General features: G+C 36.9%; 1 protein-coding gene across 3 annotated transcripts in view; it reads left to right on the forward strand.

Moving 5' to 3' along the window:
* LOC109079841 (tetraspanin-9-like) overlaps positions 1-13,837 on the forward strand; it is a 175,473-nt gene that overhangs the window by 142,185 nt on the left and 19,451 nt on the right. For all 3 annotated transcript variants that reach the window (XM_042744332.1, XM_042744333.1, XM_042744331.1), the window contains 2 exons: positions 11,258-11,449; positions 13,342-13,416. In XM_042744332.1, coding sequence (XP_042600266.1) covers positions 11,258-11,449; positions 13,342-13,416 — 267 coding nt within the window. The remainder of the gene's footprint in view (positions 1-11,257; positions 11,450-13,341; positions 13,417-13,837) is intronic.

Here is a 13,837-nt window from a genome sequence, read left to right on the forward strand (position 1 = left end):
ATGTGAGATTCAAGATAAAAGCTGAAGCACCCAACTTCTGCTTCAAGGAAACTTGCATTTCTATCTTATTTCTCATTTAATATTCTGTTTGTGTCAGAAAAAATGTGGCATTGCCCAAGTTAGATGCGTTGCCCATGTCTTTTTGTTGACAATAGGCAATTCTTTTTTTCTCATCATTACTTGTTTGTAAAAGTCACATCCATGTCAATGAATATATACGCAAAAGCTCTCAAACTGTTTGTTTAAAATCGCCACAAAGGATTTTTCTGTCTTTGTGACATGCAATTTCACTCAGTTCCATCTCCCAATTGATCCCATATGAAACTTTAAACTGTAAGTATTGCTGTTTAATCTCTCTACAGCGCATCTGTCAGCTTTTTAAGGCTCGCTAGTGATTTTCTTCTACAGTACATTTTTCCCATAGTTCTGCTGCATTATTCACCATCAGGCTTCTCTTTGAGACACTGCTACGGCAGACCCGACCCTCTTCTCCACTGTGGGGAAAAAACTGTGCTTTGTGGAAACAACGGGGGGTTTAGTCGAAAGCAAAGACAATGTGAATTTGTCATGACTGTTTACAGCTGTTTTTTTATTAGTTTACTAAAAAACCACTTATGTGAGGAGCCAAGGAGACAGATCAAGATGTCTATGCTGGAAAGCGTAGAACAGACACAGTTGTTTTTTTTGTTTTTTTTAGTTTGACTGAGACAGCAGGATGTTTTGGTGCTCATTAATTCTCCAATAATTGCAGAAAGAAGCTGCAGGCAACCCTCTGAAGAGCAGCACTTTGGACCCCTCATTCTTGGCTTTGTTATCTGTAGGTTCGGGCTGATTTGGAGAGCTCCTGTCCATTGTTTTTTAAATAGAAAGTTTCAAGTTATGATTCATTCTGATTAACCTCCTGGGAACCTTCTTGAAAGATTTCAGCTAGTTCTTAATTTTGATATCAACGCAAAGTCTGACCTATTCAGATATAATCTAACACAGAGAACTATTTGTGTTTACATTTATGGACTTGGCACACAATTTTATACAAAGTGACTTAAAATCTAATTAGTCAAACCCATGACCTCGGCATTGCTGGCATCATGTTAGCAATATATAATATGACAAATTTGGGGGGTAAAGAATACACTAATAAGCTAATGCAGCACTCAGTCAACTTAATTGTGTGCAATCATTGTCTTTTATTTACAATCTGCCCATACTGTATAAATATAATACTCTACAAAGGAAAAAATAATTTTTTATTCCTTATATGCCACAAACTATTATCAATAGCCTTTTTTTTTAGTAAATCAGCCAAACTCTTTAGTTTTTTTGTAAGCACTAGTATATAATATATGTTCATATGATGAACAGTTTTATTTTTTGAGTGCAAGATTCCCATGTATGACTGTTTAGAAATTTTGTAGAAAGCTTTGCAATTATAGAAGATAAATGGCTGAGAGTTGTTTATATCTCTTCCTCTCAAGCTAAATATGTTTTGTCTATATGCTAAGATGAGCGATTATTTAGACTTGGCTTCTTCCTAGTATCCATTCATGATTTATTCTCTAAGATGGATGTCACTGGCTTAACAAATGAAAGGCAGAGATCGATTGGTCTCTAAATAAGGTTGCATCAGATCATCTGCTCCATCTGATCTGCTCATGGTGTCAAAGAGATGTTTGAATCTCCCAGATCTTTTAAAGTGCCCCTATCAGGGACGCGTTATCCTAATGGGCAACATGGGGCCCCCTGAGTCAATTCCCTTTTGCATTTTATATAGGGTTGCCAACCGTTCCGAATAACACGGAATCGTCCCATATTTAAGGCATCAGTTTTTCCCGTATTTGCAGGCATATGCCATATGACCACCTTATATGCTAATGTTTCATGTTGACATCAACATTAAACAGCTTGGGATTCATTTTAAAAATGACTCGTTTCAATGATTTAGAGTCGACTCTTTCTTTTGAGAGGCAAAAACTTTATACACGGTGCACTTTCAGATTTTAAAACTTTGCAGGATGTTTTCATTCACTTAGAGCTGTGTTACACACCGCATGGAAGGTAATCTTCAAAAATCCATAATAGGAGCACTTTAAATTGATATCATATCAAGTTAATTCAATATCTCTATCATCACTGGGACATTACAGGACTTCTTTCTGTACAAACACTACTTACATCCATTAATGTGATTTAAAACTACATTACCTGATGCAAGGGGTTCTCTGCAGTCTATTTGAGCAATAAAGGGCCAGCGGTCCTTTGAGCAGGATGAGGCCGCTCAGTAATGGGGTATCATTTCCCTCTTGGTGCTGAGCGCATACCAGCCTTTATGTCTTCATTACAATTGACTGTTTTATTTTAGTGTAAAATCAATGACAGCTAACTGGCTTCTTAAAGAGAGGCCCGCAACCCCCGGGGCGGTGTAACTCTCTTCGTTTTTCTCAATCTCTCTCTATTTCTCTATCTCTCTCTCTTTATTTCTTTTTATCACCCTTGTATGAAGAAGGTTATAAATGCTGCCCCACTGGAGAAAATAAGCACATTTCTTTGAGCGATAGACTGCTTACTTTTAAGTCTACAGACTCTCCTGGTTTCTCTAATCTTAAGTGGTAAACCATCCTCTTTCTGACCACCAGCTATTCCAGGTTCACTTCAAGTTAAGATTTATCAGGAGCTGCTGTGACTAATGCAAGTTGACTTGTCCTGCGGTGTGATAACTACGTTTTGCTAATTATTTTATAATTATTTATTATACATGACCTCATATCACATGAAATATTATCACGCCACAGGCCATTTGATCAACCAGTTAAGGAAAAAGATTATGGGGGGGGGAAAGAAGTGTAGGAAAAGAGTGAACAATATTCTAAATCCACACATTTTAAATAAATTTTGTTGTTGATTAATATACAGTTCTGTGATTTTATAATTATTGTACATGCAGCTATTATGACTTAATATCACATAAAATACTGTCATAGAAAATTTAAAAATGGCTAAAAAAAGTGTTGGAAATTAAGGAAAAATGTGAAATTTTATCAACTCAGAAATGTAATTTTTTTGTTGTTTTATATATATATATATATAAATATATTTAAAAATATTTCACATTATTTATTTGTTAATTTATTTCTTTGTTTGTAAAAGAATTTGACTCGCATATTATATTTGAAAATATTTCACACCACAACACATTTAAAATCTATTTATGGGGAAAAAAAGAAGGTTGTTTCAAATTTCATTTGTTTTGAAATGAAGGGAGAAAAGGGAAGAAAAGGGAAAAATGCTATAAATTCACAGAAATTCTAACTTAAATGTGTTGATTTAACCCTCTGGGGCCAACTAATGCTAATATGCGTTTTGAGGCATCTTCTCCTGATAACACCAAAACGAACTTAAATTACACTTTCAGTTTTGATCGTACAGCAATACATCAATCAAATCTGTAAAGGGTCTACTTTTATTTGTATACACACATAATAACAACAAAACTTTGTGCATTTATAAAATAAATAACACAAACAGGGTGCACTGTCTGCAGCCTTGGTCTGCGGTGATCTTCCTTTAGAAACGCGTCATCAAAATGAACTGTAACTCAGTGAATACTCAACGAAGAGACATGAGAGATATATCTATAGAAAGCTCGACATGTCTACTTTTAAAACAAATATTCTGTGATAACATAATCCATATGAAACCAACGCAATGTCCAGTCTTTCACGTCTCCCTTTATTATATCTTATTTGACCACGCCCACTGAGATTATAATCATCCAATGGAAGGTTGCGGCGGGTAAATGCCCCATAACAACAAACAAAGCAGCGAGTTTTTTACATTTTACTTTGCACTTCAGGCTGAGAGGAATGAGACTGAATTCACTGCAGAAAAGACTTGCTGTGACAAATAAGAAAGAAGACTTTTTTGTATTAGTTTTCACATAACCTGTAAACATTTTACTAGATAGACTTTTTTCAAACTATAATTTCTGACTAAATGTATAATCAAGTGAAACATTATAAAGTTTCATTCACAGCATCTAGATGTCTCACCATGCCATGGATGTTGTTTTTTTAATGTTATATAACATAAACAGCAATACGATATAAAAAAAAAAATTTGTTGCTAGCCTAATGTCAGTAAGAATGGTTAGACAAAACTTTACTGTGACAGGCTATTCTGTATAGCCACATATGTTTATAACTATATATATTGTACAGGCCTACATACAAATGTTTGTGTTTATGAATGTAACCAAGCTTCTGTTCATAAATATCTACTCTGGTGAAAGTATTATGAATGTGTTATACCCGGGATCCTCTGAGGTGTCAATGTATCAAGTAAGCTGTAAATATCACTGATAATATGTGTGCTATGTGGTAATTGTGTTCTTTTTTTCTATAAATTAGTACTAGTATCAGTGACCTTCACAATAATGTTAATAATGCAGTTTAAAAAATGTATTTTGTCCTCAGAGTCTTTCTTGTTACTCTTCTCTCTCAGTCACACACCTGGCTGAAAGGCTCATTATGCAGCTCATTATGCGGGCCTTTGTCTTCTCAGGTGTGAATCACAGCATTATGCATGATAGTTGACGCCTTCTCGCATATACCTTTCCTACACAAAAAGTCTTAAAAAATTTAAATCAATATATTGTTTTCTGTGATCAAGTAATCAAGATGATTTTCACATCATTTTAAAGCAAAAACTCTAGGCTTCAAAATCTGTTCTCAAAAGTCTTGTGAACAAATGTTGTCTAGGTGTTTTATTGCCTTATTTCAGTGACTTCAAAATTTTTGTTTTTCACTAACCAAGCATAAACGTCGCTTTCTCAAAAACACAATCATGTACGTACATGCTGCTCACATATTATTGTATGCTGATTACAGTGATATTAGACTTTAGCCATTTATGTGTTTATAAGCAACTGAAAAAAAAACACATCAGGGCATGTCAAAACTTCTCTAGCCCCCCAAAACACCCTTGCGCCCCAGAGGGTTAAGCAAATTATTATTATATCATTATTAAATTATGTCATAATATATCTACCAAAGATAATTTTTTTGTGATAAACAACAGCATGTCACAGCAGCTGTTGATAAAGCTCAACTTGTTTTAAACCTGTAACATTCCTTTAATGTCCTTCAAAAACGCACATGCACACTGTTTTAAGTTACTCCAGGGCTTGTGTGTCCTAATAAATTGTAAAGACGCATGGGTCAGGGTGATATAACCTCTCATTAAGGCTGGTTTGCTGGACACACACACTTTGACCTTCTTCTGAGGCAGAGCATGAAAAGGTTAATCGCTCTCTCAGCGGACCCGTACACACATAGTCGATCACTGGACTGCCATAAGATTGAAGTTGCATGACTGCTTGTGAGTGAGCAGGTTTCTGATGCAGTTGATATAGTGGTCAGAGTGATGGATAAGTTTCTCGCTCAGCTCCTGGAGAACCTGTTCCATAGTTTCAATTACACTGACCTTGAACTGAAACCACATGCCTTTTTGCAAACCCCTTTCATCCATTTAAATTGAGTTGTCTCTTAGAGCTTGAACCTTCCTGTTCTTTGATGTACCTTCATAAAACTTGCAGAAAGCCTGACTTTTTTTTTTTCACCACCTTTGTTTTTGTTGTTTGTCAGTGTTTTATAAAGGGTACGAAAAGAGTTCAGTAGGTTGTCTGCCTTTTTTATTTATTTATTTATTTATTTTTTATGCAGTTCAGAAAGCCTTACATTTTGTATGTTTTTATGCTAAATATCTGGCAACCAATTTTTTTTTTTTTGTGGTGGGTCAATTTTTTCTTCTCTTTTTTTTCTATTTTTTCCTGGACCATCTTCCTCACCTTTTTACAATGATACACTTGGTGTCCTCTTTGTCCTGTGAGAAATCGGAGGTGAGAGGCAGTGTGTTTACCAGTCAAGGGTTTATTCCTCAGGGGCTCTGCTTAAGACCCACCAAGTTGGGTGCAGCGTTTTGAGACCGGCTTCCCATGATAAATGTCCTTTCTGAGGCAGTTGTGCCGCTGTAAATATAGCACAGTGCTTTTCAAAACAAACACTCACCCTATAGAGTGTCAAATATCCAACCCTGAAGAACATTCATAGACTTTAGATTTTGCATGTTGCTTCTAATCCAGTGAAGCGCATCTGTTGAAAATTTTGCTTTGAGAGTGAGATGCCAGGCTTCTCCCACATATATTCAGTGGTGTTTAAGATGCAGTGGAATACAAGCACAAGAGCAATGCTGAAGCGACGTCTGAGCCTCCAGTTCTAGCTAGAATTGTGACTGACACCTCCATCTCCAGCAGAGCAATGCAAGCATCACTCATTCTTATGGAAATTATATGATTCTGTTTCCGTATACTATATACAACTATATACAATATGCTATCTATGTTAAGAGTATTTTGGAACTTTTTTTTTTTGATAGATCATGAATCTTAAAGTCATGTGATGCTCTGGTACAGTAGCCCAAGAATCTGTGTTTGAAATATTTCTTCCAACAGTTCTTGTAACTGAGGTGAAATGCATGGTTGTAGACATTCTCTCTCTTTTTTTCTTGCCCCTTAAACTCTCTGTGCTCCCAGACACATCAGCAGGACTTTGATTCCACTTCAGTTCAACGTAAAGATTTGACAACATTAATATGGACCCATGTCATTGATTTACTTCTCAAACCATGCTTTTTTTAAAGAGAGCTTAAAAATACTACAGACAGAACAGTCCAGAAAAGATTCTTGGAGTGCTGAGCTCAGTTGGGTGTTAAATTATTTAATCTGTCCAGTGAGTTGGTCCAAAACAAGTGAGAACTGAAGCAAGAGGGCAGAATCTCCCTGTCTCTCTTTCTCTCATCCCTTTTTTCATCTTAGACTCATCAGAGAAGAACAAAGCCTCCATTTATGTCCCCCACCGAGGCACACACTGCTAATGCACCATTATGAGGCACTCGCCTGATCCCACTCACGTCCTTTTCCTGGGCTTTCAGGACTTTGCTGTAGCTCCGAGGACACTTTTTTTTTCTCCTGCTAATGTGTTCTCTCACGTTCTGCTCCTGCCTCTCACCTGTGCTTCTTCCTGGAGTTTTTGATGTGACGGTACAGGCTGCCATTTGAATCACAGGAGAGGTTTTACAAATAAGGTAAATGAGTTAAAATTGCACACAGCCTGAAGGATGGTCTGTGGGGCCGGTAAGCAGCATAGTCGATGTTTCCAGGCGTGCTCTGACTTTATAAGTGTTCGAGGATGTTTTAAGCAGTGCTGAGGCAGTGCGACCATGCTAATGCTAATGACCTCTAGTCACTGTTACACATACAAATGCTGCATGATGGATGGACACGAAATGGCTTAGTGATTTGAGAAACGGTGTTGTTAAATGTAGATTAGTCTGTTAGCTTAACCCTCAATTGTGCATTCCCATACAGAAATATAGTGCTCCGGCTAACTTCCAGTGATAAATTTGTTCATATTTCAAATGCAAATGAGCTTTGTGGTATATTGTTGCAACATAATATAACAAGTAAAACAGAATATTCAATGAGGGTGGAAAATGTAGGACAGTGTTTTATCCGTTTGGTAATTACTGGATTGTGAAAAGTGGTCTCTTTATTATATTTCAGTTTTTTATGTTCATATAAATATATTTTTAAAAAGTTTATTTTACCATATATGTAATCACCTTTAGTAAATTTTGTTGTAAAGTGACACTGAGTTTTAAAAGGTGTTACATAAATGAAATATATCAAATATCAATAATCAAAAAGAATAATGTGACTCTGAAGACGAGTAATAGCTGCTGAAAGTTCAATATAATAAGTATAGTTAAATAGCGAAATTATTTTAAATTGTAATAATATTTCATAATATTAGAGGTATGACCTTTACATTGAATTTTTTTATTTATTTGTGATTCATATCTTGCAGTTCAATTCATCAAGAAGTGGGTCTTGTAAATAGAGATGCACCAATCGATCGGCCCGGGATCGGAATCGGCCGATTTTCCTCATGATTGGCCCGGATCAGTGACCGGCTGATCAGTCTTAATCGGCAAAAAAAACGGTATCGGCAGATCGCACTAACAAAAAATCAGAAATTGGAATCAGCCAAGAAAATTACAGTCGGTGCATCTCTACTTGTAAATAAGCATAATCTGAGCAAAAGTGACGGGAACTGCAACAGACAATGCAGAGTTGCTCTCTTGTTTTGCTATGGTTTCAATCGTGGCCCAGTTGACCGTTCGCAAAGAGCTTGATTGACAGGCGATCTGACCAATCAGAACGCAGATATTATGTGCTGCCGCTGCTATCCGCAATCTTGCCCGACAGCTATGACTGTCTCCATAGAAATCCATGTTAAAACAGGGTAAAAAAGATAGACTGAATTGAAACGTTTTCAATATACAGTAACTAAAATTAAATATGTGCGGAGGGTTAAGCTGCACTGTTGTTGGCTGCCACAGTAACGATAATAAGCTAAGGAATTCCTTAAAAGTACTTGTTTTGCGTACCAGAAAATCTGTCATGTCAGGCGCTGTTTGCATTGCTTGTAGTGCTTATGTCAAAATACTGAGTGTGAAATAATAAATGATATGTTAAAACGTTTGCTCTTATCAATCTTGCACGTTGGCAGTACAGTGATCTGTCACTACACATTAAAGTCCTGAGACCTTGTTTCATATCAGAAGTAACCTGCTCTGTCTTGTCTGTCGGCACGTTGTCTGTTTTCTCTTTGCTCTGCGATGTATTTTTCACTGCCTGAGAACATGTGTGTGGTGTGAGAGCAGCATTGTTTGTCAGGAATAACAACAGTAACTAAGGAAGGCGTGTCTTTGCGAATGGTTAATAATGATATAATCATGCATCGCAACATTAAATTGAATCGTAACATATCATTACGGGTACAGATATCCCTGACATCCTTGTTTTCATTTGCGTCAAATTAAACAAGTAATCTACTCTGACTTAGGTTCATAGAGACTGCTTCCTCTCAGGTTATTTGACAACTCGCTGCTTCACAATGTGGACATTGATACATTGAGTTCTCCATGTTACATTAGCGCAGAGCCATTTCTCACCTCCCAGGGCATTAAAAACGGCCCTCACCCTCAGGCTAAAGTGCTCCCTCACCAAACAGAGCTTCAGCGCCCACTTTTAACCTGCCAAGTGTGAGATACACACAGCCTCCGTGTCTCTCACAGCGTTCTTTATCTCTCCCGTGGTGGGAAAGGTACTCGGCTGAAGAGCATGCTGATAATTTCAACCACCATGACTGAAGGAATTTGTTTCACTGAGTTTCTGTCCTGAAGTTTCTGCATCAATCTCAAAAGCATTTTTAGGTGTTTCAGTTAACTGCCTCGTTTATGCTTGAAGGCAAATGAGAGCACATGTAAAAGCAATTAATAATTTACAACATCAGAAAAATCAAGTATGCAACAGTCGAGTTTGCTTTTATCGCTGCCACGCCGTTGGTCGTGTTGTGGAACATGCTTGCACTTCAGCTACAACAGCATTCACATGGGGAAGTCACTCGTGATGCTTTTTGATTTGCTGTGTGGCGCCCGTCAATTTATCAGTGCCGGGTGTGATTCCGTATTCATGAGGAGATTGCTTTGGATATTCCAATAACCACAAAGGAAATGTCAGCCGCTTCTTCCTCGTCATCTCTGCAGGCATCACTTTGTTCCCTTATCGCAGACTGATGGGCAAACAGCCTTTCCTCTCAGTGTTGTCAATCAGAAGCTCCTATAAACATTACAGATTTGTCACCGCAGTCACGCAGCTGGACAAATGTCAGTGGTCAGTCTTCTGTGTTTTATTAAAATAATATTGTGGCCCTCAAGGGACCAAGATGGCAGGCTATTTGGGCCCCCTAGAGGAACCTGTTGGCATGGCAAATTGTTTCGGTATCAAAATATGCTGAACATGAAATCAGATTTATTTTTATTTTTCCTAAATTTTGTTTTATTTATTTTTTTCAATTTTAATTTTTCTGGACTCCATTTTAATGGTTAAATTAAATGTTTTTAATCAAAAGCATGTCTAATTAATTAAAATTATGAAACTCATACAATTTAATATAAGTTTATTAAAAGTCTTACCAAAAATAAGTGAAAAAAGTGACGTGACATACAGCCAAGTATGGTGACCCATACTCAGAATTCGTGCTCTGCATTTAACCCATCCAAAGTGCACACACACAGCAGTGAACACACACACACCATGAACACACACACGTAGCAGTAGGCAGCCATTTATGCTGCGGCGCCCGGGGAGCATTTGGGGGTTCAGTGCCTTGCTCTTGCCTTCTGTTTTTTTTTTTTTTTTTTTTTTTTGTTTTTAGCGTATCATTTTTAATTTTAGAATGTCTAATTATTTGAATGCATTAAACAGTTTAATTTATTAACATTTATTTTTACAATACCCTTTTGACCCCCCCCCAAAAAACAGTTGTTACATTTTCTTTTAATTAATGAATATTAAACTACCTTTATTTTTTGATTTACTATTAAAATTAAAACAAGGAAGAAATATTGTGTGATTCCTTAAAAAATAAAGTTTTAATAATTATAGCAGTAGTAGTAGCATTACATACATTCTACTGAACTATAGTAATATATTTCTGGCACAATGTCTTCAAGTTAAACCAAGCTTTTATTTTGATGGTTTGCCGTGAAGAACTTTATATTTCTGTGTGTGAAATGATGATAGTTTTTCTCAAATGAAACAGAAAACTGTGGAATTCTGCAGATGTTGTTCACATGTTTATATCGTCATTTAATGAGATGGCAGACACTTAAAACAGTGAGCATCACGTGCGCTTCAGTATGTGTGTAGTAAAAGAAATCGTGCATCTGCGCCATTCATTCACACAGAGACATGCATATTTTTGTGGCTTAATATTCACTGACACTAGTCCATTTTGTGTTTTGATTTAAGTGTTACTTTTGATTAATTAATCTAAACTTTGACAATTTCACAATTCCACAATTCCGTCTGTGTTTTCCGCATCGCAGAAATCATAAGGCCTTACTACTCTGCTGATTCTCTTGAACTTTTTCCAATGGGCCACTGCAGACTTTACAGAGAGTTTCAGGCAGAAGCACGTCATACTTTTTTTGTTTATTTCTACATGCATTGGAAAGCTATATTTCAGTCAGTATTTGTGGTGCATAATGAATGTTGTTTTTCGGAACAACAGCTTTCGCTCTGAATCGATGTTCCAGAATGCATCAGTATCTCATAATCTGTTGCTTCTCTCTGCAGTTGTGTGGCTGTGGGCTGCTGGGAGTTGGAATCTGGTTGTCTGTGTCTCAAGGCAGCTTCGCCACCTTCTCCCCATCCTTCCCCTCTCTCTCCGCTGCCAACATGGTCATCGCCATAGGCGCCATTGTCATGGTGACAGGCTTCCTCGGATGCCTGGGCGCCATCAAGGAAAACAAGTGCCTGCTTCTGAGCGTAAGTTATACCACACCTACATACTTTACACTCCTGAGTTTCCAATTACCTTTTAACCTTGTGATGTCTGGTCTTTTATGTTTTTCTGATTAAATTTCATGTCACATTATATATACATATTATATAAAGTGTAAATCAAATGCATTAAAAATGGATGGAAGCACATTAAATATCACTAAATTTCATTATACTATTTAAAGGTGAAACTATGTACATGTATTTATTACTTTTCATGTATTTATAAAAAGATATAAGATAGAAATTAAATATGAAAAATATAAGGTACTATTTACACAACTCTCTGGAATACTTGATTCTGATTGGTCAGTCGCAGCACTGTACACATTATGCACCTGCTTTTTTACTAAATGTATAATCGACTTTTTCCCAGTCAATGTGCTAGTTTCATGGCTCCTTGTTGGTCTCCAGTCTCTTTCTTCTTACATAAAAAAATCATTTCAACCAAATTAACTTTTCATGTCATTTCATTTATTTATTTAGCGAGTAGCTGTGTAAAAAGTGGGATAATGTACAGCTGGTCAGTCATTATCCCAAAATAAGCGCTTCAGGATGCGAAGTGGCCTTATGAATACCTTTTATAATGCAGTATACATTCAGGCTTAAAGTAAACTGTTACCAGAGAGGTTTGCTAATTATCTGCATTGCAAAATATGTCTCTTTATTGCACTCAAGGGTTTTGGTTTGGAACTAGAGTTAAAGCACATGCCTCTGTATTTCCTTCCCTTTGACTGCCAGTCTCTCTTTGATTTTACGCTCATTTTCACTTTCTCATTCATTCGGCTAATGGTGTTAAACACAGTCTAATTGAAAAAGGTTGTCACTTGCATGCTTTTCTGTCATTTACAGAAATGAATAATGCATCTGACACAACATATTGTTTTGTTCTGGTAAACGAGTATTAAATACTGCACTATCTGCACTATATTCGACTTGGCATTTGATTCCAAACAAGCATATTTTAGTTTATTAACTGTAATTTACAAAAAATAAAAATGTTAAACGTGTGAAAAAACATCTTCGATTCAATTCAAGTGAAGGAAGAGAGGTTTAGAGAATTCACAAATCCAATCAAACCCAGAATCATCATCACCAACCCTACTTATTAATTTTTTAATGTCAATCTCCAGTTTCTATGGTTCCCTAAATGCCTCTTAGTTTGGAGCGGTGTAAATTCGAATGGCCTGACCTTTAGATTTCACTATCTGTGCTGTATATAAGCCGTGTCCATGTCTCTGAGGGAGAGTGAGACATCAGAGAAGGGTTTTCACGTCACTGGGTTTGAGATCTAAGCAGCCAGCCCTATGTTTCTGGATGTGGTGTAGCGGTCTCTTCCCCCAGAGGTCTAGGAAGGAAGAACCTTCAAAGCTTTTGCAGTCTTCACATCCATTCCTTCAACTTTGCTCTATTTACGTACCCCATATGGTCCAGACCAGCGAGTAGAGTCAAGGCAGACCAGACATGTACACATATTGTCATTCAGCGGTTGGTGAGGCCACACATAGTCAACATAATCGCACTTACCCTCCTCTACTGGCGGAAGGGAACTTATTTTGCGGACCTGTCAATGTCGAGGTTCGATAAACAAGTGTCTTAAAGGCTTTCAGATGGCTCGAATCGGACTTTGACAGAAACGGTCATCAGGAGATGACTGGAAAATGTACTGAGCACTCAGCGAAATAATGTTTACTGGCTGACAGGCGCATGCTGTGTGGAAGGCTGTGTAAATATTTAGCTCAAGAAGTGAAATAGAATGAGAAGGAGAGGGTGAGTGTAGAAAGCTGAGATGATTCATTCAGACAGGTCTTTCCCTGTGTCTTTCTCACTCTCAATCGTATCACTCACTTCCTTTTTTGTATATTTTGTTCTTGCAGTTCTTCATTGTCTTGCTGATTATTCTGCTGGCTGAGCTGATTTTGCTCATTCTTTTCTTCGTCTACTCTGATAAGGTAAGCCTGTTCACCAGTTTTATATTGTGCAAATGATTTTACTGTATTTCCATACAAATCCCACTATCTAATCTCAAATTAGTGGCAGATTCTTCGGCTTTGATTTTGCCTGGCAGATGAAAAAATCCCATCAAATTGCACCTTATCCTAACCAGGCATGACGTAAATCAACAAACGATTAAAATCTGTAAACAAATGAGTTTCAGAAGATTTTGGATTGTGCTGTATAGTCACGCCCACATGAAATCTCATTAGACCAGAATCCTCATAGCTGTGTATTTGAACATCAATTATTGATTCGGTAATGCATTTTCATTGTAGTTTATTCACATATATTCTTACATAACACAAAAGATCCACCTTGAGCAAACATATACATTTTTTATGCACATTTGTTGTCTCTGTCAACCATTTTTTTGAA

Source organism: Cyprinus carpio, chromosome B18 (assembly GCF_018340385.1).
Source record: "Cyprinus carpio isolate SPL01 chromosome B18, ASM1834038v1, whole genome shotgun sequence".
In the NCBI taxonomy this organism is placed as follows: Eukaryota; Metazoa; Chordata; class Actinopteri; order Cypriniformes; family Cyprinidae; genus Cyprinus; species Cyprinus carpio.